Source organism: Rana temporaria, chromosome 3, assembly GCF_905171775.1.
Source record: "Rana temporaria chromosome 3, aRanTem1.1, whole genome shotgun sequence".
In the NCBI taxonomy this organism is placed as follows: domain Eukaryota; kingdom Metazoa; phylum Chordata; class Amphibia; order Anura; family Ranidae; genus Rana; species Rana temporaria.
This window is the reverse complement of record NC_053491.1, coordinates 430,736,947-430,763,432: the sequence shown is the minus strand read 5'-3', so window position 1 is coordinate 430,763,432 and position 26,486 is coordinate 430,736,947. Positions and strand designations below refer to the sequence as shown.

Sequence of the window (26,486 nt, the reverse complement as noted above, 5' to 3'; positions counted from 1 at the left end):
GGGTACAATATTTCATGACTGAGTAATTGTCATTCAAATTCTGTGAGCTCTGAAAGCTGAACATTGGTCTGGTTAGGAAGAGGGTTTAAGTGGGCAAGTGGTTAAAGCACCCTCATTTCACCAATCCCATTGCACTGTGGAGTTTATTCATCTTAGGTGCAACAATATCCTTCCAAATAGGGTATGAAAACCATGCCCATAATTTGTTCTTACTTTTTCATTGTACAATGTTGTGTTTTCTTGTGCATCCCCATTGCTACATTTGACATAGAATATCAGCGGTGCAGGAATTAGAGAGTTTAGCATGCATTTGTCTCTATAGCAAATTGTTGCTTCTTACTGCTAGTCAGTATGTGGTCTGGGGTCACCTGAACAACCTTTGTGGGGAGATCAGGGGACTCATTATGAAGTGGGAATCAGTAGCCTTTCTACGCACAAACAAAATGCAAATCCTCCCATTGTACATGTACTGACATCACACTCAGTGATGACATTGCCATTCTGCCTCCTTGATGATGACATCACTGAAGAGACCGTAGGAATGTATGTAATTGTTTGTCAGTGGGTCATCATGCAGTTTGTCACCAAGTGCAGATTTACTCACCGTCACAAGTGATGTTACTTCTTATCCCTTCTGTATCAGTATGAGATGTGTATCCATCCATACAGGGACATTGTGAAGGGTCATCACAGCTGTCATTTACTGGGCACTTCTTATTACCAGGACACTCTGTTCCATCTACAGAAAGATAGCAAGATACACAGAGTCAATATAGAATACTTATCACATCATATTTTATTTGTATCATGTTAGCACTAATTCTTTTTATAGGGCAACTGAATACAGTGTAACTAAATTGTAAAATATTATCTTGTGCCAATACTGATTTGAGACTATGAGATGGATTCTCCACCAATTGATAAGCAGACCAATAATGTATGGAAGTGGGATAGATGCAGCATCAGAGACATTATACACTGCTTTATGCTTTAGCATATTCTAATATACAGAGAAAAGACTAATGTTTTAGACTGTTATGACTGAACTGTTATTGGCAAATCTCCCTTTGAGACAGGTGGTCAGGATGGGACCTGAGCAGGGGCGGCCCGTCCATTAGAGCCCCCAATATCCATTCGTCCGGCCCCCTAATCTACATGCATGGCACCGGATGCATGGATTCCAATTGGGGGGCACTAATAGGCTTAGAAAAAGTGTGGGTTTGAGGCGCAGAGCACTGCGTCCACCCAGTTGTGTGACCATAGCGAATTAATATTCACTTTTGTCACACTGATTCTCCACCCGGCCAATCAGGAAGCGGGACCCATTTCCCGAATTGGCCAAAAGCAGAAGCGAGTCTATTGGGCCATGACGAGGAGAGAGAAGGAGGGAGGAGATGTGGAGGCCGCCAGAGGAGATGCAGGGGATGAAGCCGCTCGGTGGGAAACGCTTCTCGTGGGTAAGTGCAGGGTTCAGCGATCAACCGACCAGGTGGGGGGTTGTGCTGGTGACCCGGCCAAATGACCCACTGGGAGAGCGGGTGTGGGGGGGGGGGGTGTTTTAATGTGCTGCAGCGGGCCCGACTGACCCAAAGGGAGGGCTTGCATGGCTGTGGGAGCATTGTTTGTCGCACCCCTCCCCCCGGAAATATACCACCAGACGCCACTGGACCTGAGCTGCACCTCTCCTACAACCACAAGTATGGCTTTGCTTGTCAGCATTTTAAAATCCCACAGGAGCATAGTAAGTAGTGGTATGACTAAACATAAATCCTGGCTCCAGCCCAAACTTTTTTTAGTCCTTACATGAGAAGCCTTAGAATTTCTGTCAGATTTCATATGCTGTCAGTGTCCCCTTCAATAAAATGTATCTACAAGACTTTAAATATTGTCTTTGTCTCCTCAGAGGACGTTTCTCTTCTCTTCCTGTACTGTTTGCTACCCATCATCTGGACAGGAAGTGAGAGGAGATCTCCATTATGGGTACACAGGCAGCAATACAATCCAGACAGTATATATCCAACAGTATTTCATATCTACATTGATTTTATTTCTTACTTGTGAATAATATATATTATACTGTATATGCTGTAATACTGTATATTTCAAAATTTCAAGTCCTGAGCCACTAGCCAGGCCTCAAGGGTTACTCGCCACCAGTTGCCCCACCCAGCCCCTACCCTGTCCTACCCCTAATTCTGCTCTAATCACGCCCTCATAAATTATCTAGTGAAGGTACACTTAAATGCTTAATGCAGAATTAAGTTACAAAAATAAATATTAACAACAACTTTATCAGTTCCCCTCAGCACAGCCTCACCAGTGCCCATCAATGCAGGCTTACCTGTGCCCATCATTGCAGCGTGACCTGTGCCCATCATTGCAACGTGACCTGTGCCCATCATTGCATCCTCACTGTGCCCACCATTGCAGCCTCACCATGCATTGCAGCCTCACCGTGCCCACTATTGCAGCCTCACCATGCCCACCATTACAACCTCACCGTGCCCACCATTGCAGCCGCACCACACCCACATTGCAGCCGCACCGTGCCCACTATTGCAGCCGCACCGTGCCCACCATTGCAGCCACACGTGCCCACCATTGCAGCCACACCGTGCCCACCATTGCAGACTCACCTTGCCCACCACTGCTGCCACACCGTGTCACCATTGCAGCCTCACCGTGCCCCCATTGCAGACTCACTGTACCCCCATTGCAGACTTACTGTGCCCCCATTGCAGACTCACTGTGCCCCCATTGCAGACTCACTGTGTCTCTGTTGCAGACTCATTGTGCCCCTGTTGCAGCCTTATTGTGCCCAACATTGCAGACTCACTATTCCCCCATTGGTGTCCAGATCATGACAGGAGGAAGAGGAGAGCCACGGGATCGCAGAGCGGTATAGCACACTATAACAGCTTACATTGAAATTGCCTCCGCTCTGCTCGCCGTCACACACAGCCCTGCCTCCTCTTGACCCCGCGCCTGTGATAAACAGATTGCGGGTCCAGTGCTGCGATGTGTTCTGTCTATCACAGGCACAGGTTCAGGAGGAGATGGGTCTGTTTGTGACGTCGAGCAGAGCGGAGGCAATTTCAATGTAAGCTGTTATAGCGTGCGATACCGCTCTGTGACCCGCGGGTCTCCTCTTTCTCCATGCTTTCTGCCATCGGGGCGATCACTGGGAGAACGGCTCCCGATCAACCCCGCCCGTCGGCGGTGCTCGCACTCCCAAGCAGCCCAGCTCGCAAGCCCACGTTTTCCACTTGCAATATGCGAGTAGGAGAGTGGAAAATTGGAGGGCTGTATATAAATAAATATATATATATATATATATATATATATATATATATATATATATATATATATATATACTGTATATATATATATATATATATATATATATATATATATATATATATATACATATTGTATATATATATATATGTATATATTTCATTCTAATCGTTTTGTTTCAGTTTTAGTGAAATAAAGTCAGTTTCCCCTAATTTGACCTCTCTCCAGTTGCAGAGAAAATACAGAGACCACTCAGTTAATGATTGGTGGTGTACACATCAGTTTGTTTGCCATTTTATGACAGAAAACAGCAATGGGCAATAGGCTGAACAGGCAAAGAGTGTTGTTCCTTGCTAGTGTAGTACCCACTGCAAACTATACTAATGTTTAACCTGTGAGTCTGTAACTGGGTCAGGGTTATTAGAGTTTAAGCCAGCACGACTCATAAAGACAGCTCTCTGGTGCCTCCCGCTGGTTCCAGAAAGTTGGAGAACATTCTAGAAACTAGCAGGCGAGGGCTAGGAGGGATTGTCCTGCATATTTGGTGGTCCTTAGCCAATCCCCAGGAGGTGGGCTTGGTAGGGGATTTAATGAGCCCTTAAATAGACATGAGTCATGCTAGAAGGAGGCTCAGGTGCTTGCCCGGAAGGATCCTACCACAGGAGAAATTAGAAGGAGGCTTTCCTGAGATACAGCGGGAACAAGGAGAGGATAGTGTGAGTACTACAGCACGATGCATAGATTTACAAGCGGGAGAGACTGCCACATGTAGCAGGTCTCTCTTGAAGACAGCGGTGTGCTTGAGTCTTCAGCCTTTCCCTGGGAGATCTTCAGTGAGTCAGTTGGGTATAAAGGAGAAGAGGGTCAGTTGGATAGACTGGTGAAGAAGCAGCCAGGTGGTCTCGTGAAGAGGCAGCCAGGTTGGCTAGCATTTTCTGCAGTGGTAGAGTTGGGACCAGGGTCTACAGGAAAGTTGGAGGTACTCCATGATGCAGTTCACAACACATGCGCTACTTTAAAGGGACTGAGAGTTCCTAGCCTATAATGGGCTGTTGCTACTCTGAGGCCCTGTACACACGACCGGTTCATCTGATGAGAACGGTCTGACGGACCATTTTCATCAGTCCACCGCTGAAGTTGCCTGATGGTCTGATGTGTGTACACACCATTAGTTCAAAATCCGATCGGGTCAGAACGCGGTGACGTAAAACACAGGACGTGCTGAAAAAAACGAAGTTCAATGCTTCCAAGCATGCGTCGACTTGATTCTGAGCATGCGCGGGTTTTGAACCAATGCTTTTGTGTACTAACCATCGGTTTGGACCTATCGGTCAGCGGGCCATCGGGTCGATTTTAAAGCAAGTTCTATAATTTTTGTCCGACGGACAAAAGACCGATGGGCCGTACACACGGTCGGTTTGGACCGAAGAAACTGAACTTAGGTCCGTTTTCATCGGTTTGGTCCGACCGTGTGTACGCAGCCTAACAGAGACTTTGGTCCAGATCCACAAAGCAGTTACGCTGGCGTATCTATTGATACGCCGCGTAACTGCTAGGTTGCTCCGGCGTATCTTTGTTTTGTTTCCACAAAACAAGATACGCCTAAAGCTGGGCTAGATCCGACTGGTGTACGTCTTAGTACGCCGTCGGATCTAAGGTGCATATTTACGCTGGCCGCTAGGTGGCGCTTCCATCGATTTCCGCATTGAGTATGCAAATTAGCTAGATACGCGAATCCACAAACGTACGTCTGGCCGGCGCATTTTTTTTACGTCGTTTCCGTAAGGCTTTTTTCGGCGTAAAGTTACCCCTGCTATATGAGGCATACTCAATGTTAAGTATGGACGTCGTTCCCGCGTCGAATTTTGAAAATTTTACGTTGTTTGCGTAAGTCGTTCGCGAATAGGGCTTTGCGTAGAATTACGTTCACGTCGAAAGCATTGGCTTGTTGCGGGTTAATTTGGAGCATGCGCACTGGGATACCCCCACGGACGGCGCATGCGCCGTTAAAAAAAAAACGTCATTTACGTTGGGTCAAGACGTATTAACATAAAACACGCCCCCATCTCTTCAATTTGAATTGCGCGCCCTTACGCCGACAAAGTTACACTACGCTGCAAATTCTTTCAGGATACAGAAAATACGCTGTAAGTTACGGCGGCGTAGTGTATCAGAGATACACTACGCCGGACGGAAAGATGCGCTGAGGTACGTGGATCTGGCCCTTTGTTTCTAAAGGAATAAATAAAGCGGAGCTGTGCAGAGGATTAAGTCAAGTTGTGCAGGAGGATCAAGAGGAGCTGTATATAGGGAGGAAGTTGTCCCTGCATTTTGTTACTGTCAAGTTGGGCATCCCATAATTCCCATCCCCACCCAAGTTACCCCCGAATAAACACAAAAACAAAGCTCAAGGACTGTTCACTGTGTCTGGATAAAAGTTAACTTCTACAGGGGTAGTGCTACACTAGCTTGCGATCTATAGACTCGTCTTTTTCACTTATAAAACGGGTTGGTGTCTATATGTATCTGCTAATGCCTAGCAAAAGAATATGTGAAACAATGTTCATATGTTTGAATCATTTTCACTTTAAAAAGGATTTCCCTTCCTATCCAGGCGTTGTTTGAGTATAAATCTAACCCAACATTACTCAGAGTCCCCAAACATTATACATATTTTTTTTAGCAGAGACCCTAGAGAATAAAATGGTGGTCATTGCAATTGTTTGTCAAACGGTATTTGCGCAGTAATTTTTCAAGTGGAATTTTTTTTGCAGAAAATATACTTTAATTAATTTTAATGCAAAAAAACACAATATAAAACCCACATTTTCGGTAAAATGTAGAAGATGATGTTATGCTGAGTAAATAGATACCTAACATGCCATTCTTTACAATTGCACACACTACAGTACCTAAAAATCCCCACAGGTGACGATTTTACTTTTTTATAGGTTACAAATTTTAGAATTTCAGAGGAGGTTTAGTGCTAGAATTATTGCTCTCGCTATAACATTCCTGGCGATTACATCACGTTTTGCGAATGTTGTTTCCAAATCCTTGTAATGTTTTCACTGCATTAAAACTTTTGGACGTTTTATACGATCCGTGGTGTGCTGGCGAATATGTTCATATGTTGTTTCCAAAAGGCGAGCTCAACCTACATATGCGTTTGCTTTTGCGTGCAAGCACGAGGGGACGGGGCGCTTTCATTTTTTTTATTTTTTACACTGTCTCTTAAAAAAAATATGTATTACTTGTATTCCTATTACAAGAAATGTAAACATCCCTTGCAATAGAAATATGGCATGACATGTGCTCTTTATGGAGACATATGGGATTAATAGGAACCTAGGTATCTCCTCTTCCCTGGAAAGCATGAGATTAAAAAAATGATCTCTGCTTTCCAGGGGGGAAAAAATTGCAGTGTTTACATCTGCCAGAGCCGAACGTGACATTGCTTCTGTCCTTCCAAGATCATAGAGATGGCTGGGGACTAGGGATGTCCCGAAACCGACATTAGTATTGGTATCGGTACCAATACCGAGCATTTCCCGAGTACTTGTACTCGGCTGAAATGCTCCGATGCTTCACCCGATACCTGGGCAGTCAGGAACCCTGTTTGTTATTTTAATGAAAATACTTTACAATCACTTTAAGGTGCGTTACCAGGCCATTCAAAATGAACAAGCTGCTTTTACAGAGAGTTCTTTTTCAGGTGCTGGCCATTAGATTAAAATTAGGTAAAGTGCTGGCTGTTAAAATGCATTTTTTATTTTTTTTTATTTAGATTAAGCCACTGTACTTATTTACTTAACAGATTATGTAGGTATATATTGTATGAATATACAGGGCCCCTGCATAATGGTCTCTGGAATTTTCATTTGTTTCAGGCAAAAAGATAATTGCTTTTTACAAGGAATTTAAATTATGAATGCTATCATTCTACTGTATTATTTCCTGATTAGGGCAAAATATTTTTGTATAACTGTATTAGTATGTGAAATAATATTTAATTTGAATGATTTATTTAGGAATACAGTACATTTTACTATGTAGGCGGGTGGACTCATTCCTCTCCTCTATTGATCAAAAGGAAATAAAGTTTGAAATAATATGATGTTCCTCTTATATCTTCTCTGTAATAAGATTTCGTAGTACCTGGATGACCACATACATTACAACACATTTGCACACATAGGGCTAGATTCATAAAGACTTACGGCGGCGTATCAGTAGATACGCCGTCGTAAGTCCGAATCCGCGCCGTCGTATCTTTAAGTGGTATGCTCAAATTGAGATACGCTTAAATGTTGCTAAGATACGACCGGCGTAAGTCTCCTACGCCGTCGTATCTTAGTTGCATATTTACGCTGGCCGCTAGGGGCGTGTACGTCGATTTACGCTGAGAATATGTAAATGACGTAGATACGCCTATTCACGAACGTACGCTCGCCTGTCACATGTAAGATACGCCGTTTACGTAAGGCGTTTTCAGGCGTAAAGATAAACCACCAAAAAGATGGCGCAGCCAATGTTAAGTATGGATGTCGGATCAGCGTTGAATATTCCACGTTTTACGTCGTTTGCGTAAGTCGTCCATGAATGGGGCTGGGCGTAAGTTACGTTCACGTCGAAAGCATTGAGTATTTGCGACGTTATACTGAGCATGCGCGCGCATGCACCGTACAATCGGCGCTTCATTTACATGCATGGTAATGAATCGTGAATTCATTACCATACAACACGCCCCCTACCTGCCTATTTTGAAATAGGCGGGTTTACGCCGGGCCATTTGCGCTACGCCGACGTAACTTAGGAGGCAAGTGCTTTGTGAATACAGTACTTGCCTCACTATCTTACGTCGGCGTAGTGCAAATGGAATGCGCAGAAAGATACGCCGCCATACCTGAATCTAGCCCATACTGTATATTGGCACACACAAAGAACCTATTGTTCTACAAATATTTTACCCTTTTTTTATTTGTATTATTGTACAGTATTTATTCTGTGATCATTTGCTATTAAATACTGTATTTATTGGCATATAACACACACTTTTTCTCCTGAGAATAGAGGGTAAACTGTGCCTGCGTGTTATACGCCAATATTTTTATTTATTTTTTACCAACGTGGGTGCTGGGATTGGACGGTCTGCCCGGGTGCCACCGATGGGGGGGTGTCAGGCCATCTGGCCTGCCTCTCATGGCTCTGGAAGCACACTGCCAGCATACTTTAATGTCAAGAAAACATTACTGCCAGTCCTTTCTCATACACCGCTCTTCCTGTGTCACCCTCAATGTAAATAGAAGCCTCTAAATACCTAAATTAACGCCGCTCTTTCTGGTCGCTCTTCTCCTCCCGCGAGTGTAGCTTTTGATTGGAGGAGACGAGCAGTCATGTGATCATTAATGAAACAGAGGAGAGCAGTCACAAGACCGGGTCCACGAAAAAGCGGCATTAATTGAGGTATTTAGAAGCTTCGATCCTTGACAAAGGAGGAGCGGTGTATGAGAAGGGGCTGACTGAGATGTTTTCTCAACTTCAGAGTATGCTGGCCGTGCTGTCCCAAGAGACTGGGGGGCTTTATAATGAAAGGGGGCTGTGTACCGTGCAAGGAAAGGGGGCTGTGTACCATGCAGGGAAAGGGGGCTGTGTACCATGCAGGGAAAGGGGGCTGTGAACCGTGCAGGAAAAGGGGGCTGTGAACTGTGCAGGGAAAGGGGGCTGTGATCTGTGCAGGGAAAGGGGGCTGTGGAAAGTTTTTTTTTTCCTTAAACTTCCCTCTTAAAGTTAGGGTGCATGTTATATGCCTGTGCGTGTTATACGCCAATAAATACAGTATGTTTTGTTTTATTTTAACCAGTAATAAAAGAAGAAGCTATATTACTGCCAAGTCCTCTAGGATTAGGTCCCCCCATGGTGAAATGTGTTGTAGGAGGAAGATCATGGTCTACTGGGTGGTATTGCATGTAGTACTCTGTCCACTGTGGAATAAAGTTTATTGAATGAAAAAAAAAAAAGGTTTGACTGTGATGTTGCTAATTCTTTCATTGCCAGCTTTTATCTTGGGGATTAGGATGGGCCCCTTGTAGTTACAGTACCCAAAGCTGGTGGTGGAGCTATAAGTCTTCCTTGAGTGGCACCATTTGTTACTACATTTTCTATTTTATGTAAGTACAGAAGTACATTTTATTTTTAAAGTGCTTCTCATTCTTAAAGACATTTCTTTAAAATGTAAGAAGTGCCAATAATAACATTTAAGGGAAAAAACATGACAGCCAAGAAATTAGCAATTTTTGGAGAAAGCAATGATAGCTTTTTTGTTTCTCTTATAACAGTTTAAAGAAGTTGTAACATTTGTTGGTGGAAAATTGGACAACAATTGTTAAAAGGAGCGTACTAATGGTAAGATTTTAGGACAACAGTCTGTCAACAGACAATCCCCTGCCAACAATCATATTGTGTACAAGGCTTTAGAGTGGGAGAGCCGTGTTTATTTCTGGGTCGATTGTTTCAGTGGAGGGCTTCTACCACTCATATTATTATATTTCCATCATATGTTCATAAAGAGATCTACCACAAAAGTTAAAGGGGTTGTAAAGGTAAAAAAAAAAATCCTAAATAGCTTCCTTTACCTTAGTGCAGTCCTCCTTCACTTACCTCATCCTTCCATTTTGCTTTTAAATGTCCTTATTTCTTCTGAGAAATCCTCACTTCATGTTCTTCTGTCTGTAACTCCACACAGTAATGTGAGGCTTTCTCCCTGGTGTGGAGTGTCGTGCTTGCCCCCTCCCTTGAGGGGGGAGAGGGCGAGCAGGAGAGTCAGGACACCCACTAACACACAGCTCCTTTCTCTATCTGCAATGTAGAGAGCGTCCTGATTCTCCTGCTCGCCCCTCCCCCCGTTAAGTAGGGATGAGCCGAACACCCCCCTGTTCGGTTCGCACCAGAACTTGCGAACACACCAAATGTTCGTGTGAACTTTAGAACCCCGTTAAAGTCTATGGGACTCGAACATTTGAAATCTAAAGTGCTAATTGTAAAGACTAATATGCAAGTTGGTAAAGTGGAATTATCGCGCCAAAAAATTAATTAATAAATGTGGAACAAATAATGTTAATAGATAAATATAAAATTGAAGCTGCTCCCCTGAAAAAAACGAATAGGTATACCTCGTGTTTTAGTGAATGATGAATGATAGGGGGCGCTAGTGAAATAGGAAAATTTGTATGACCTATTTTTTGAGTGTCAGAGGTGTATAATAAATATACATAAATATGAAAAAACAACTGACTGCTTCAGTAATAAGCAATTCCAAAAAATGTGATAGAAATAAAATAAAAATTGCATACGCTAGTGTCAGTACAAAAAACACTATAAGTAAATAAATTGAGAAAAATCTTGTGATATGAAAATATTCTCAAACAATGAATGGTGTGTTCCCAAAACCATACATGAGGAAATTAGTCCAATATTGAATAGATAACAATAATGTCCGTGTGTTCCCAAAGTGAGGGTAAGCCACTATATTGAAATAGTAAATCCTCTGTGTATTCCAAATAAAACATGCAATCTTCTTATTAAGTGCTTCAAATATCTCTTCCACCACTTAAGCGAACGACACCCAAATGTGCTGATAATAAAATGCGCTTACCAAAGCGATTGAACTCCTTTAGTTAAAAAGAGAGTCAAATTCGCTTGTGCAGATTAATGCCTGCAAACATATGATGCGTCTCCCAGTAATTGACATAGACAGGTCCTCTTCAAGGGGTATCACAGGTGGAACATAAAACAGAAAGACAGCTCCATAGTGCAACCGGTTTAATAAAAACTAATTAAAAAACAAAGCATGGGCCAAATGGCCACTTACATTAGAAGGTGCCCATCCCGTCACTGGGTCTGCAGGCTCACAAATGGGAGGCAAAAGCCTCAAATGACATGCAGCGTTTGTCCTCCTCTCGCCTCGCCGACTCGCAGAGCAGGGTGTTGGGGATTAGCTACAAGCGTGACCAGGCTGCGCCTCCAGGAGGATTTTTATTTTATTTCTATCACATTTTTTTTGTAATTGCTTATCACTGAAGCAGTCAGTTGTTTTTTCATATTTATGTATATTTATTATACACCTCTGACACTCAAAAAATAGGTCATACAAATTTTCCTATTTCACTAATATGCAAGTTATTGTCCTAAAAAGTGTTTGGGGACCCGGGTCCTGTCCCAGGGGACATGTATCAATGCAAAAAAAAGTTTTAAAAACAGCCGTTTTTTCGGGAGCAGTGAATTTAATAATGCTAAAAGTGAAACAATAAAAGTGAAATATTACTTTAGATTTCGTACCTAGGGGGGGTGTAAAGTTAGCATGTGAAATAGCGCATGTTTCCCGTACTTAGAACTGTCCCTGCACAAAGTGTAATTTCTGAAAGGAAAAAAAGTCTTTTAAAACCTGACTTGTGGCTATAATGAATTGTTGGCTCTGGCAATTCAGAGAGAATACATTCATAAAAATAAAAAAAATATCGTGGGGGTCCCCCCAAATTCCATTACCAGGCCCTTCAGGTCTGAAATGGATATTAAGGGGAACCCCACCGTCAATTTAAAAAAAATGACGTGGGGTTCCCCCAAAATATCAATTCCAGACCCTTCAGGTCTGGTGTGAATTTTAAGGGGAACTCCACCCCAAATAAAAAAAAATGGCGTGGAGTTCCCCCAAAAATTCACACCAGACCCTTATCCGAGCACGTTAACCTGTCCGGCCGCAGAAAAGAGGGGGGACAGAGTGCGGCCCACCCTCTCCTGAACCATACCAAGGCCACATGCCCTCAACATGGGGAGGATGTCCCCATGTTGATGGGGACAAGGGCCTCATCCCCACAACCCTTTTCCAGTGGTTGTGGGGGTCTGCGGGCGGGGGCTTATCAGAATCTGGAAGACCCCTTTAACAAAGGGGACCCCCAGATCCTGGCCCCCCCTATGTGAATTGGTAATGGGGTACATTGTACCCCTACCATTTCACGAAGGAAGTGTAAATATTTGGAAAAAACACACACACACCGTAGAAAAAAGTCCTTTATTAATAAAAAAAAGAAATTAAAAAAATCCAGCGGTGGTAATCTACTCGGTCCCAGCTCCCTGCTCCAATGTTGTCTGTATCCAGCGACGGGTGGGTGATCTCCGGTCCAGCGATGAGAAGATCCATCCATCCAGAGTGCAGCCACGCCGACCTCCTCTCTCCGATGAACACAGCCCAGCGAATGACGCGCTGTAGCTTTGACATTTCTTATATAGGGGAGGCGGGGCCACCCGTCACGTGACCCCGCCCCCTCTGACAGGTCATATTGTAAGAGGGAGAAGGAGGCAACACCCAGTGACGGACAAAGAGAAGACACCATTTTGGGGCCTTTTATTATCCGGGGTCTGGTGAGTGTTGAGTTTAACCATTGGTGATGGTGGCACATCTTTGTCAGGTGGAAGAGACAGTTGCACCTTTTTTTATATACAGCATTACCAGCATTGAACCCTTTTCCATTGTAATCTATTGTGTAAAAGCGAGATTGTCTGTCGTTGGACTTTTTTTCAACGCAGCTGGCGCACTTTACATTTGGGACTCTTTGCTTTGCTATTGGTTTTGTTGTTGTTTTTGTTTTTGTATATTATTTTTATTCTGTTTTGTTTTCACTATTGCTCGGCTTAGAGCAGCATGAGTAGCCATTTCTTCCTTCACAGGAGCACTATGGTGCATTGATGTGCATGCCGACAACAAATTTTGGGTCACATTTAAAGCATTGTGTTTATCGCAATACTTGTATAACACATATATTTTCTATTTTTCTATATATATTGTTCGTATTAAGATTAATTACACCGTCGGATCTTAGGCTGCAATTCCAGGCCGGCCGCTAGGTGGTGTTTCGGTTTATTTACGCGACGAATATGCAAATGACGATTTCCGCCAGATTCAGAAACGAACGACCGCCCGGCAATTTTTTTTTACGTTGTTTGCGTTCGTCTTTTTCCGGTGTATAGTTACCCCTGCTATGTGAGGGGTATCCTATGTTAAGTATGGCCGTCGTTCCCGTGCCGAGTTTTGAAATTTTACGTTGTTTGCGTAAGTCGATTCAGAAAAGAGCTGGACGTAAGTTACGCTCACGTCGAAACCAATGACGTCCTTGCGACGTCATTTGGAGCAATGCACGCTGGGAAAGTTTACGGACGGCGCATGCGCAGTTCGTTCGGCCCGGGGACGCGCCTGATTTAAATTTTACACGCCCCCTAGCCGCGGAATTTGAATTTCCACCGGGGGATTTACGATACGCCGCCGCAACTTTAGAGGCAAGTGCTTTCTGAATGAAGCACTTGCCTCAAAAACTTGCGCCGGTGTAACGTAAATCAGATAGGTTACGCGGATCTAAAGATCCGCTGACCTATCTGAATCTGGCCCACTGTGTGGATTTACAGACAGAAGAACAGGAAGTGAGGATTTCTCAGAAGAAATAAGGATATTTAAAAGCAAAATCGAAGGATGAGGTAAGTGAAGGAGGACTACACTAAGGTAAAGGAAGCTATTTAGGAAAACATTTTTTTACCTTTACAACCCCTTTAACTTTTGTGGTAGATCTCTTTATCAACATATAATGGAAATATAATAATATGAGTGGTAGAAACTAGGGGCCAGATTCACGTAGAATCGCGGCGGCGTAACGTATCGTAGATACGTTACACCGCCGCAAGTTTTCATCGCAAGTGCCTGATTCACAAAGCACTTGCGATGAAAACTACGCCGGCGGCCTCCGGCGCAAGGCGGGCCAATTCAAATGGGCGTGTGCCATTTAAATTAGGCGCGCTCCCGCGCCGGACCTACTGCGCATGCTCAGTTTCGCAATTTCCGTCGTGCCTTGCGTGCCGTGACATCATTTTTTCGAACGGCGACGCACGTAGCGTACTTCCGTATTCCCGGACGTGTTACGCAAACGACGTTAAATTTAAAATTTCGACGCGGGAACGACGGCCATACTTTAGACAGCAAGCGACGTAACTAGGTAATTTGCATATTCTACGCCGAAAAGAACGGAAGTGCCACCTAGCGTGAGAATGCACCCTAAGATACGACTGCGTATAGAATTACGCCAGTCGGATCTTAGGCTAATGTCGGCGTATCTAGCTTTCTGAATACAGAAAGTAGATACGCCAGCGCAGCTTTGAATTTACCGCGGCGTATCTATGGATACGCGGCGTAATTCTTTGCTGAATCTAGCCCAGTGTATGGAGGTGTGAGAATAACGTGTGCACATCAGAATACTGTCTGACAGCCCCTGTATCTGTTATCTGGAAGATGTTCCTAATGCCCCATACACACGATCAGGTTTGCAACAGGAAAAAAGTCCAGTTGGAAATTCAGAGGGAAAAATTGAGAAATCTGCTCTCAATCTATTGCTTTCGGAATTCTGATAAAATAAGTCCAATGGAGCATACACACGGTCAGAATTTCGGACCAAAAGCTCCCATCTGAGTTTTTCTGTCGGAAATTCGGACCGTGTGTACGGGCTTAAGACTGGGATATGTTACGTCATTCTTAAATTATTGGAAAAGCAGGATTTGACTGAATATCTTTTAATAGGGAAGTGGGCATCTGGATTACCATTGCAGAGCTTGGGCCTTGAGTGTATGTATGGAAACAAGATGGCAGAGCCTCCCTGAAGGCAGGAGAGTTGGTATACCCCAGTGCCCTAATGTTCCATATGGCAGCAGTAGAATGTACCTAGCCCAGCAATTGCTGACAAATACTAGGGAACTGCTTTCACACAGATCTGCAAAAAAATAATCTGACAGTTCTGCTGGTCTTCTGGATCAAATAGGGTGTAGCGGCCCTCAGAAGCTGGTAAATGCTAGAATTATAAACTGCCAATTTTGGCCTGGGGTTATCAAGTTGTATTCATTCTTTTTTACTGAACATCTAGTAATTGGAAGTTTGGGAGTGCTGGCATTACCAGATACATTTCTTTTTTTCTTCTGTATTAAAAATGTTTTTTTCCATGTCACTTACCGATTACGATTTTACGACATTTATGTTTCACCGCAGCTTCAAATGTAGCAATGTATGAAACTGTAATAAAAAAACATGTCAATGTGATTATATTTTAAAAGAGAACTTAAACAATAACCACACAATGTGGCATAGCACCTCACATAGCATGGGAAATCACAGAATAAAAAATTGCACTTATGATAGCACTTTACATTTCAGTGGATGTACATTAGAATAATTTAAACATGGAGCTGCGGTGGCTCAACGCGATTGGCACTGCGCTGACAAGCCATTCACCTCTGCAGCTAGGGGTTCGGATCCCGGTCTCGGCTACATGTGAATTGAGTTTGGTGGTCTCAGCCCGGCTCCCGGTGGGTGTGCTCTGCGAGGTAGGCCTGCGCTTAGTATGCCCACCCCCCTCCCACAAAAACCACCACACTTACACGCACTCGAAATTGGGTTAACATGCACGCCCTTTGACCACGTGGTCTCTAAAAAAGAGAGGCGAAGGACTAACGGGGCTGGTTGAGCGGGCTAGCTCCTCTCACTCCCTTATAGGGAGTCCCTCTGCCCCGTTGGGCTTCAAAGCGGAGCAGGTAGGGCGGGCTGTGTGGGAGGACCCCCTCACACACCCACCATTGCCACCCAGGGCATGGAGAAAGGTGGCAGATTGCCTCTGGGGGAGGCCTCCCAACTCCTGCAGTCCGGCTCCTCTCTTGAGTACACGCACAAAATACACTTAAAAAAAAATAATTTAAACATCAATTTAATTTATAAGTAGAAAATTGCTTGGTGTCAGCCTTGCCCAGTTTTCTTGTGCGAAACTACTTAAACTTTGCCTTTATAATATTCTCCACAATATAAAAAGCTAATTGTTCTTAGTCTTATATTCAAACTGGGAGATTTAATAAGCTGCTTGCGACTTCTTGGAATAACTAGCACAATTAACAACTGGTCAGCATAAAGAACATAACTAAAACTGTTTCTAACTACCTCATGGTTAGCATCAGAGGAACTGTACATTTTCAAATACCACTAACTGAAAACCTTCTACAGTATGCTCCCAGGGGCGACCCGTCCATTAAAGGCGCACGGGGGCCTCCTCCTCTCTCCACGCCACCCCCTAGATCATTAATAGATAGATCCATGCATAGCATAAATCTATCCATGGCCCCTATTAATGCGTCCCGCCCCTTTCAGGATGCCGGGCACCTGAATTAAAGCGGCAGGGGTATTTTTTTTTAAGCACCAGATTAGAGCCATAGGCTCTATTGCAGGCCATATTGCAGATAAGGGTTCTTTCAGTCGCTTTACGGGCTTTTTTTTAACGCCAAAGCGACTGAAAAACGCCCAAATAATGCCTGAAAAACGCCCAGTGTGAAAGGGGCCTTAATTCCTGGTATTGTGGATTTATACTATAATAATAATAGAATTAGGTACAGGGTATAGTTATGTCCTAACTTCAACACATTAAAATACTGCAAAACAATGTGTCCAGCGGGACTCTTCAGAGAGCCGTAAATCATGACCTGACCTCACTGATACAGATCTCAGAGATGTCGGTGGTACAATCACACTTTACCCATTACAACATTACCTGATACCACAAGGATCATCATTATGGAAATTCCAGGTTTCATCCAATTTTCCATTGCTTGTGTCAGGTTTAAGATAGTAATTATTATTTTGCCAAAATCTGTTCTAGATTTAGTCCTATAAATTAAGCTTGTGCTAAGAAAGCTATAGGCTCCAGCATTCCACTCTACGTTGCTATGATCCTTTGTAGTCTATAATGTTATTGCTGACACATAAGTCCCTGGCCTACAAAGTCATGCAGTTCAGTATTTCTCCTATGTCTCTATAGTCACCAAGGTTATTCTTCTATCACAGCAATTTTATGGATTAGTCTCTCTGTGTACCGTGGTCTGTACAGATTCTATTATAACTGTCTGACCTCAAACTTCCGCTTCTCTGTGCAGTTTATTTGCAGTGTAGGAGAAGTAACAGCAAGTGTGAGATCATAATCTGATAGAAGAGAAAAGGGAAGAAAAAACATAAGGGGGGGAAATACAAAAACATATTTTTAACAGAAAATACTGATGTGGATAGATAGCACTTTTAACAGAAAAAAAAAACATTTTTCAAGGAAACACATAAGGGCCTTTATCTACTGCATCAAACTGCTTCTCTCCCCATACAAGCCTATGGAAACACAAAAACAGAACAGAATTATGAATGTCAAAATCACACTGCATTTGTCCATCAACCAAGCACCAAAGTCCATCAAAACAGGCCCCAAGGCACTGTGTAAAAAACACTGTATATAAATTCTTCAAGTCCTGCACCAATCATAGTAAACTAGTCAGCAACCAGGAAAATAAATGTGACGTTTATTGGAGTATACAAAATGTCTACTTTACAACACAAATTCTCTCTCTCCAATTCCCCCTCTCAACACAAATCCACTTCCCCTCCCAGCATAAATCCTACCACCACTCCCAAATCCCCCCACCACAAGTCCTCCTTCCAGCCACCATTCCCAGAACAAATCCATCCGTCATCCCAGCTCAAGTGTCTCCATATCCTACCACAAATCCCCCCTCTTAGCACAAATCACCTCCCCAAACACACCATTTTTCCACCCCTAAATCCCCCTCCCTGCACACCTAAAACCACCCCTTCCAGCAGAAATCCCTCACCCCAAATCCCCCCTCCAGCATTATCAACATCATCTTCCAGCATACATCTCTTTCACTCCCACCACCCCTCCCAGCACAAATCTTCCTTCCAAAACCCCTCCAGCTACCACAAATCACCCCCAAATTTCCCCTTGCAGCACAAATCCTCTTCCCCTTCCAGCACAAATCCTCTCTGTACCCTTCCTAATTACCTATTACAGCACAAAACCTTTCCCCATTTCTAGCACTAATCCCCCATTAATCCTCCCTTCTAGCTCAAATCTCCCCTCCCAGCACAAATCCTTACTCCTCATTTAAGTCAAATTCTTCCCCCTCCCAAATCTCACCCAAGCACAAATTATCTTATGAACCCCCCAAATCATGCCTCCTAGCATATATCCTCCACCCTTAGCACAAGCCTTCCTTACCTGCCCTAGGTCAATGCAATTTTCCCTTCCTGAAACTTACAGATTTTAGCACTTCTTAACCACCTCCGTACCGTAGGACGTCATATGACGTCCTGGACTTCAGTGGGGGATATCTGAATGATGCCTGCAGCTACAGGCATTATTCAGATATCCTTTTTTTTTCAAGCGGCGATTCTGCGCACCGGTTCCGCCGCTTATTCGTTCTTACAGGAGGCGGGATGGGACATCCCCAGCTGGTGCAACGTTGGTGATTGCAGTGTTAGGGACCTGGTCACCCAGGCTGAGGAGCTGGTGTGGAAAGGAGGGGTTTGGATTCCTGAAGAACTGGACCAACTTCTCGGTCAGTTAGCAGCTCTTTAGCAGGGACAGACTGCAACAAAATGAGGAGAGTGCAGGTCTGCTGGGAGTCAAGATGGTCGACAAGTAAGAGGTGTTTTTAAACTAGGCGACGGGGGGAGGGTCCAGAGGAAGAGATAGAGTGCATGGCACTAATTACAGAGAGTAGTATTGGGGCCATTAGCGATAGATTGACTAAAGCACCTAAACCTTTGTGGTATGTATAATAACAAGTCCTAATTGGAACCTCAGAACACCCAATAAGGAGATAGTATGTGAATCTAAACTATGTGGCATGCTCACCAATGCCAGAAGTCTGGCGGACAAGATAGGAGAACTAGAGCTACTGTTGTATGAGAAGGATTTAGATTTTGTAGGAATTTCAGAGACTTGCATCAACAGCTCTCATGATTGGCTGGCAACCATTCAAGGGTATTCCCTATATCGCAGGAATAGAGAGGTCAAAAAAGGGGGAGGGATATGCCTGCATATCAAGAATGATGTACAAGTGAATGTGGGAGATGACATCACTAAGGGAGCAAGGGAGGAGGTAGAATCCTTATGGGTAGAGCTTCAAGGGGAGGAAACAAAGGGGAATGTAGTACTGGGAGTATGCTATAGGCTCCCTAACCAGAGGGAGGAGGCGGACCTCCTACCACAAGTCCCAAGCTGTGTGTGTGTTTTTTTTACCTTTTTTGTCACTTTTTTTGGGTGAAATGGTAGGGGTACAATGCACCCTGTTACCAATTCACATAGGGGGGCGGCGCATGGAGGTCCCTTTTGTTAAAGGGGGCTTCCAGATTCCGATAAGCCCCCCGTCCGCAGACCCCCACAACCACCGGGCAAGGGTTGTGGGGATGAGGCCCTTGTCCCCATCAACATGGGGACATCCTCCCAATGTTGTGGCCTGGTATGTTAAGGAGGGGGGCGCTCTCTCGTCCCCCCTCTTTTCCTGCGGCCTGCCAGGTTGCGTGGTCAGATAAGGGTATGGATTTTTGGGGGGAACCCCACGCAATTTTTTTTTCATGCAGTGTTCCCCTTAAAATCCATACCAGACCTGAAGGATCTGGTATGGATTTTTGGGGGGAACCTTACGCCATTTAAAAGAAAACAATGTCCAGTATTGGCATGGTTAAATACAATACAATACTTGGAACTTGTTGGTAATTTGTTAATTTGGTCTAAAAAAATAAGCAAATAATGAGCATAATCAAAAATTGCGTACTGTTCAAAAGATAGGCATAAGGGAGATAAAGCATCACAAGTAAGCAGAATTGGACAAAAGATGAATGATTACATCAAAGAACATATGCATTTTTCGTGTTTTGTTGCCTCACAACCAGGATCTAACATGGATTGTTTGAGGATTTGCATGATTTAATTTACAAAACATGCCCACAACTTTGAAGATGTTTTTTTTTATTGTGAAGCAAACAAGAAATAGGACAAAATAACAGAAAAAGTCAATGTGCATAACTATTCAGAGACCCAGAGGATGTAGAGCCGGGAGACTGAACAAGAAACAACAAGAAAAGAAGACTGAGGGATTACGACTAGGAGGCATTTTTAACTTAACCGATACGATTTTAACTGATAAAGAAACCAATATTTTAAATCTGGGTCTTAAATGTGGACTAAATCGTCCAATAAATAAATTCAATGTCTATATCGATATTCATAAATACACCAGGAAACTGAATATGAAGAAATATTTCCTGAACAAAAATCCAAGTGTTACGAATAGAATACCAGCACCGCCTACAGACAGTGGCTTGCGAAACAAATCAATCTTCAATCCCCTTGTAGGATCAAACCAACCTCTTGAAGTTTTTAAAGGCCTGTTACTTCGTGATCTAGAGCAGGTAAAACCTAAAAAGAATGTCAATCCAAGGCATATAAGAGACGGGATTGTACTATTGGAAAAAAGGAAAGACATTGTGATAAGACCAGCAGATAAAGGAGGAGGTGTGGTTATTTTAAGTAAAGAATTTTATCACACACAAATGATGGGCATGCTTACCGACACAGAGACATACTCTAAATTAAAGAAAGATCCTACACCACAGTATGAAAACAACCTACAGACCCTAGTACAAGCAGGATACCACACATATGCGATCTCTAACAAGGAAAGGAAGTACTTGGTACCAAGCAGTAGTCGGATACCAACCATCTATACATTGCCCAAGATCCATAAAGATGTGCGACACCCACCCGCAAGACCGATAGTGAACGGAATAGGCTCTATCACATCCCGTTTAGGCCAATTCCTAGACCAATACCTTCAAAAAAGTGTGACGGTCACTAAAGCCTATCTAAGAGACACGAAGGAACTTCTGATCCAATTACAAGAGATAGATCTGTCCGGCTTAAATGACGTTTACTTAGTAACGACTGATGTCTCATCACTGTACACGATAATTCAGCATGATGATTCCCTATTAGCACTTAACTGGGCCCTCTCTAAAAGATGCGACATGACACACACTTTAAAATTATTCCTTCGTAATTATCTGGACTTTTGCCTAGGACATAATTATTTTTGGTATAACGGGTGTTTTTATTCTCAGAGAAAGGGCGTTGCAATGGGGGCTAAATTTGCCCCCAGTATAGCAAATCTTTTTATGGCAGAGTGGGAGGATAAAACGATTTTTAATGTGCAGCGTAATGAGCTAATTTTTTACCGTCGCTATATAGATGATTTGTTTTTTATTTGGACAGGTCCATTTTAACGTTGGAATTGTTTTTAAAGGAGCTGAATCCAAATATTTGTAATATTCACTTAACAATACAACCAACAAAGCATTCATTTCTTAGATATTAATATATTTAGAAATGAGAACAAGTTGGGAACCAAGGTATATTTCAAGCCAACAGACTCCAACAGTTACCTACCCCTACGAAGTGGGCAACACCCCATGTGGTTGAAGAACATACCCAAGGGCCAACTGATGCGAGTGAAACGCAACTGCACTAACGACTTGGATTTTAAATCTCAGGCCCAGTTGCTTAAAGGGAAGTTCATGGAAAAGGGCTACAAGGACAATCATCTGGAAAGAATCATAGAAGAATTAGCACAATTACCTAGATCAAGCTGCCTATCCATTACAAAATCCTTGATTAAGAAAAATACGCATGAGTGGAGCTTCATCTCTGGATATCACAGCCAATATAAAGAAGTAGAAAAGATTTTCAAGAGTCATTGGCATATTTTATTCCTGGACAAAACTCTTAACACAGTCCTTCCAACCAAACCTGGTTTCATATATAGGAAGGCTATGAGCTTTGGTGACAAAGTTGTGAAAAAAGTACTTGACCCTCCAAAAAAACCTCCAACCATATGGGATAGGGATGGCTTCTTTCCTTGCAAGAAATGTCTCCCGTGTAGAGAAGCTGATAGGTCAAGAGGCTCTATCGACACCTTTACCTCCACATCCAATGCCACTCAGTTTCAAGTTAAAGCGTTTATCACCTGCAATACAACCCATGTGGTGTATATGCTCGAGTGTCCGTGCAAACTAATGTATATCGGACGAACTAAAAGAGCACTAAAAGTCAGGATAGCCGAACATGTGGCCAATATCAAATTAGGATACAAAAATCACAACGTATCACTACATTTTAAGTTACATCACCATTGCAATCCTGCCGGCCTTAAGTTCTGGGGGATAGACCATATCGGACCCACATGGAGAGGATGCAATTATGTGAGAGAACTATCCAAACGCGAAACCGAATGGATATACACGGCTGACACTTTGGTACCAAAAGGGTTAAATGTCGATCTCGACATAAATTGTTTTGTTAGTGACTATTAAACCATATCCCTAACCATATCCTTAAGCTGCCTCTTTGCCCTCACATAGCCTTACTACCAATTTCCTCCTCTCAACTTCCTGAGTATACATCATCCCCTTTGTGCCCCTAGCCAACTGTTGTGTTCACCATCCAGCTCTGTGACACACAGTAATGCCCCCCTTTTAAAAATAAATAAATAAAGTAACCACCTATAATGAATCAGTAGGTTGATCTCTCTGTTTCTTGTCTTGTGTTTCCTTAAGCACTGAAACATATTTACATATACGTTTTTATACATTTTTTATATTTTTATATAATTTTTTATATAATTTTTTATATAATTTTATATTATATATAATATATTTTATCTATATGCACATGTCACTATGGGGGGTGCTTTTATATATATATGGGTTTTAATACCACTTTATATATATATATATATATATATATATATATATATATATATATATAGTTTTTTAGCCTACCCTATTTTTGACAAATTTGACGTGCGTGACTGTACATTTTTGGCTTATCTACTTTTTATGACCATTGCGGTTATACACGCACATATACATATTTTTTATATTCGGTTTTTACAAAACTGTCACGACCTGAATACCGTCTAAATCATATAATCTATTCTGTATCTTGGGTGTTATGTAATGAAGCCAGCACACACCTATCTCCTGTATATCAAAATCCCTGTTCTCAGGATCTGATAAGTTTACCACTTATAGAAACACTAACTATATGAGAACTCAAAACACGCCCACACTATCTGTGATTGGGCGCAAGTCCGTATGTGTTTGTTACACAAAAAACACTATCAGTGTATTTTAAACATTCCTTATTAAAGTTATTTTTTTCACGCCATTGCTTGTATAGATCAAAGATCTTTCCCGTATTAGAGGACAAGCATAATGTTGGTTTATTTTGCTACGTTTTTTCGATTACATTAAAGTGCAGTAGTATTATCCGTTTCACATCCCCTTTTAAAACTCCATACAACAATGGCTGACGTCCATTTGCCCATCCGGTTCTAGTTGCACCAATCATAACCGGTGGACGGAATGCTCTCATCCAATAGCCTGCTGTTGTGCGAGTATAAAGGGAAAGTGACAGCGCTGTGTACAACGGCGCTACAAGGATCACAATCTGCGTTCCACTGACTACCAACCACAGCTAGGATTACCATACCAGCATCACAGCACGCGCGCGGCTCCTGTGCATGGGAAACAGCGGTGACAGTGGTGAAAACTTTTTGTGTACACGTTCATTCACAATTGTCATATTGTACGGGCATTACTAGTGGGTTTATACCTAACTTATCTGGGGTCACATTTAAGGCAATATCACACTATGTTTGGTCTGTTTATTTGTTTTATATGTACCTCTGCTGAGAGTTAATCCTGACAATATCTGGAGGACCATCGGATGGTGTGAGTGCAAAGAAACACTTGTTGTTCTTTGCTGTGGTAAGCCTGCACCCCAGAAGGGGGAGCAATCCACTTTTTTGAGGTGTATCTTTTATTTGGTGTATGGTGCACTAACACCCCGTTCTAGATCACCTATCACATCATCACTGACCTCTTGTATTACTTACACCTATTGAGATGGAAATACACCAACTCACAGTGCTGTTTTATCTTTTGAACACCAGTTCACAGAACACATAGATACTTTGTTTTATTCTTTTAAATGGTCCCCTCCATTTAATTTAAATAGCTGCTCTGAGGGCAATACCACCTTTCATTACTGGTATCTCCTTTACTTTTCTTGATTAGTATACAACATTTCACCTTTCACTTTGAAATAGTTGATACATTGTTCCTTGGCGCCGGAAGTGCAATATAGGCCCCGTTTTTTGCATCTCTCTTTTTTATAACTATTCACCCCCCTAGTCAATACTTTGTAGTCAATACTTTGTAGAGCCACCTTTTGCGGCTATCACAGCTCCAAGTCGCTTTGGATAAGTCTCTATGAGCTTGCCACATCTTACCACTGGGATTTTTGCCCATTCCTCCTTGCAAAACTGCTCCAGCTCCTTCATCCTTGGATGGTTTGTGCTTGTGAACAGCAATCTTTAAGTCTGACCACAGATTTTCTATTGGATTGAGGTCTGGGCTTTGACTAGGCCATTCCAACACATTTACATGCTTCCCCTTAAACCACTCAAGTGTTGCTTTAGCAGTGTGTTTGTGGTCATTGTCCTGCTGGAAGGTGAACCTCCATCCTAGCCTCAAATTACACACATAGTGGTACAGGTTTTGCTCAAGAATATCCCTGTATTTAGCACCATCCATCTTTCCCTCAACCCTGACCAATTTCCCAGTCCCGACTGCTGAATGGGATGGTGTTCTTTGGGTGATGTGTTGGGTTTTCCCCCAGACATAGAGTTTTCTTTGATGGCCAAAAAGTTAAATTTTAGTCTCATCAGACCAGAGCACTTTTCTCCATACATTTTGGAAGTCTCAAAAGTTTAAGACCACTTGAAAAATGGCAAAAAATCATATTTTACATTGTTGGATTTTAACAAGGTTCCAAGTAGAGCTTCAACATGCAACAAGAAGAAATGAGAGTGAGACAAAACATTTTTTGAGCATTTAATTTAATGAAAACAACGAATAAACTGAAACAGGCTGTTTTTCAGCTGATCAAAAGTTTAGGACCACACCTCCAAAAAAAAACTAAACCCCCCCAAAACAGAAATCGAACTTCCAAACATGAACTCAGTAATGAGTAGCTCCGCCGTTATTGTTGATCACTTCAAAAATTTGTTTCGGCATGCTTGATGCAAGCGTTTCCATGAGGTGAGTGGAAACATTTCTCCAAGTGGTGAAGACAGCCGCACGAAGGCCATCTACTGTCTGGAACTGTTGTCCATTTTTGTAAACTTCCCTTGCATCCATCCCAAAGGTTCTCCATTGGATTTAGATCAGGGCAACACGCAGGATGGGTCAAAAGAGTGATGTTATTCTCCTGGAAGAAGTCCCTTGTCCTGCAGGCATTGTGTACTGTAGAGTTGTCCTGTTGAAAAACCCAATCGTTACCACACAGACGAGGGCCCTCAGTCATGAGGAATGCTCTCTGCAACATCTGGACATAGCCAGTGGCCGTTTGACGCCCCTGCACTTACTGAAGCTCTATTGTTCCACTGAAGGAAAAAGCACCCCAGACCATTATGGCGCCTCTCCACTGTGGCGCGTAGAAAACATCTCAGGTGGGATCTGCTTGTCATGCCAGTAACGTTGGAAACCATCAGGATCATCAAGGTTAATTTTTTTCTCATCAGAGAATAAAACTTTCTTCCACCTTTGAATGTCCCATGTTTGGTGCTCTCTTGCAAAGTCCAAACGAGCAGTTTTGTGGCGTTCAAGGAGACAAGGTTTTTGAAGACGTTTTTTGTTTTTGAAGCCCTTCAGTCTCAGATGCCGTCTGATGGTTATGGGACTGCAGTCAGCACCAGTAAGGGCCTTAATTTGAGTCGAGGATCGTCCAGTGTCTTGATGAGAGACTCTGCTTATGCAGTTCAGCAACCCGACCACGTTCAAAAAGGGAGAGTTTTTTTGCCTTTGCCATCACAACGTGTGACTACCTGACAGAAAATGACAATGAATCCACATCTTTGCACAGATTTGGCCTTTTAACCACTTAACCCCCGGACCATATTGCTGGTCAAAGACCAGAGCACTTTTTGCGATTTGTCACTGCCTCGCTTTAACCGACAATTGCGCGGTCGTGCGACGTGGCTCCCAAACAAAATTGGCGTCATTTTTTCCCCACATATAGAGCTTTCTTTTGGTGGTATTAGATCACCTCTGCGGTTTTTCGTTTTTGTGTTATAAACTAAAATATAGCGACACCCCGTGCCACTGCCGAACCCCACCCCCGCCACCGCTGGTAACTCCCCCCCACCACTGTGCA

At 42.9% G+C, this 26,486-nt stretch overlaps 1 protein-coding gene across 1 annotated transcript in view; it reads right to left on the bottom strand.

Annotated features, from left to right (window-relative positions):
* Positions 1–17,100, bottom strand: part of LOC120930544 (adhesion G protein-coupled receptor E2-like) — a 147,355-nt gene extending 130,255 nt beyond the window's left edge. Inside the window, exons 1-3 of the mRNA XM_040341723.1 lie at positions 16,917–17,100; positions 15,338–15,397; positions 605–739 (exon numbers count right to left, since the gene is read on the bottom strand). Coding sequence (XP_040197657.1) covers positions 605–739; positions 15,338–15,397; positions 16,917–16,971 — 250 coding nt within the window. The 5' untranslated portion in view covers positions 16,972–17,100. The remainder of the gene's footprint in view (positions 1–604; positions 740–15,337; positions 15,398–16,916) is intronic.
* Between the last annotated feature and the right edge of the window lie 9,386 nt (positions 17,101–26,486).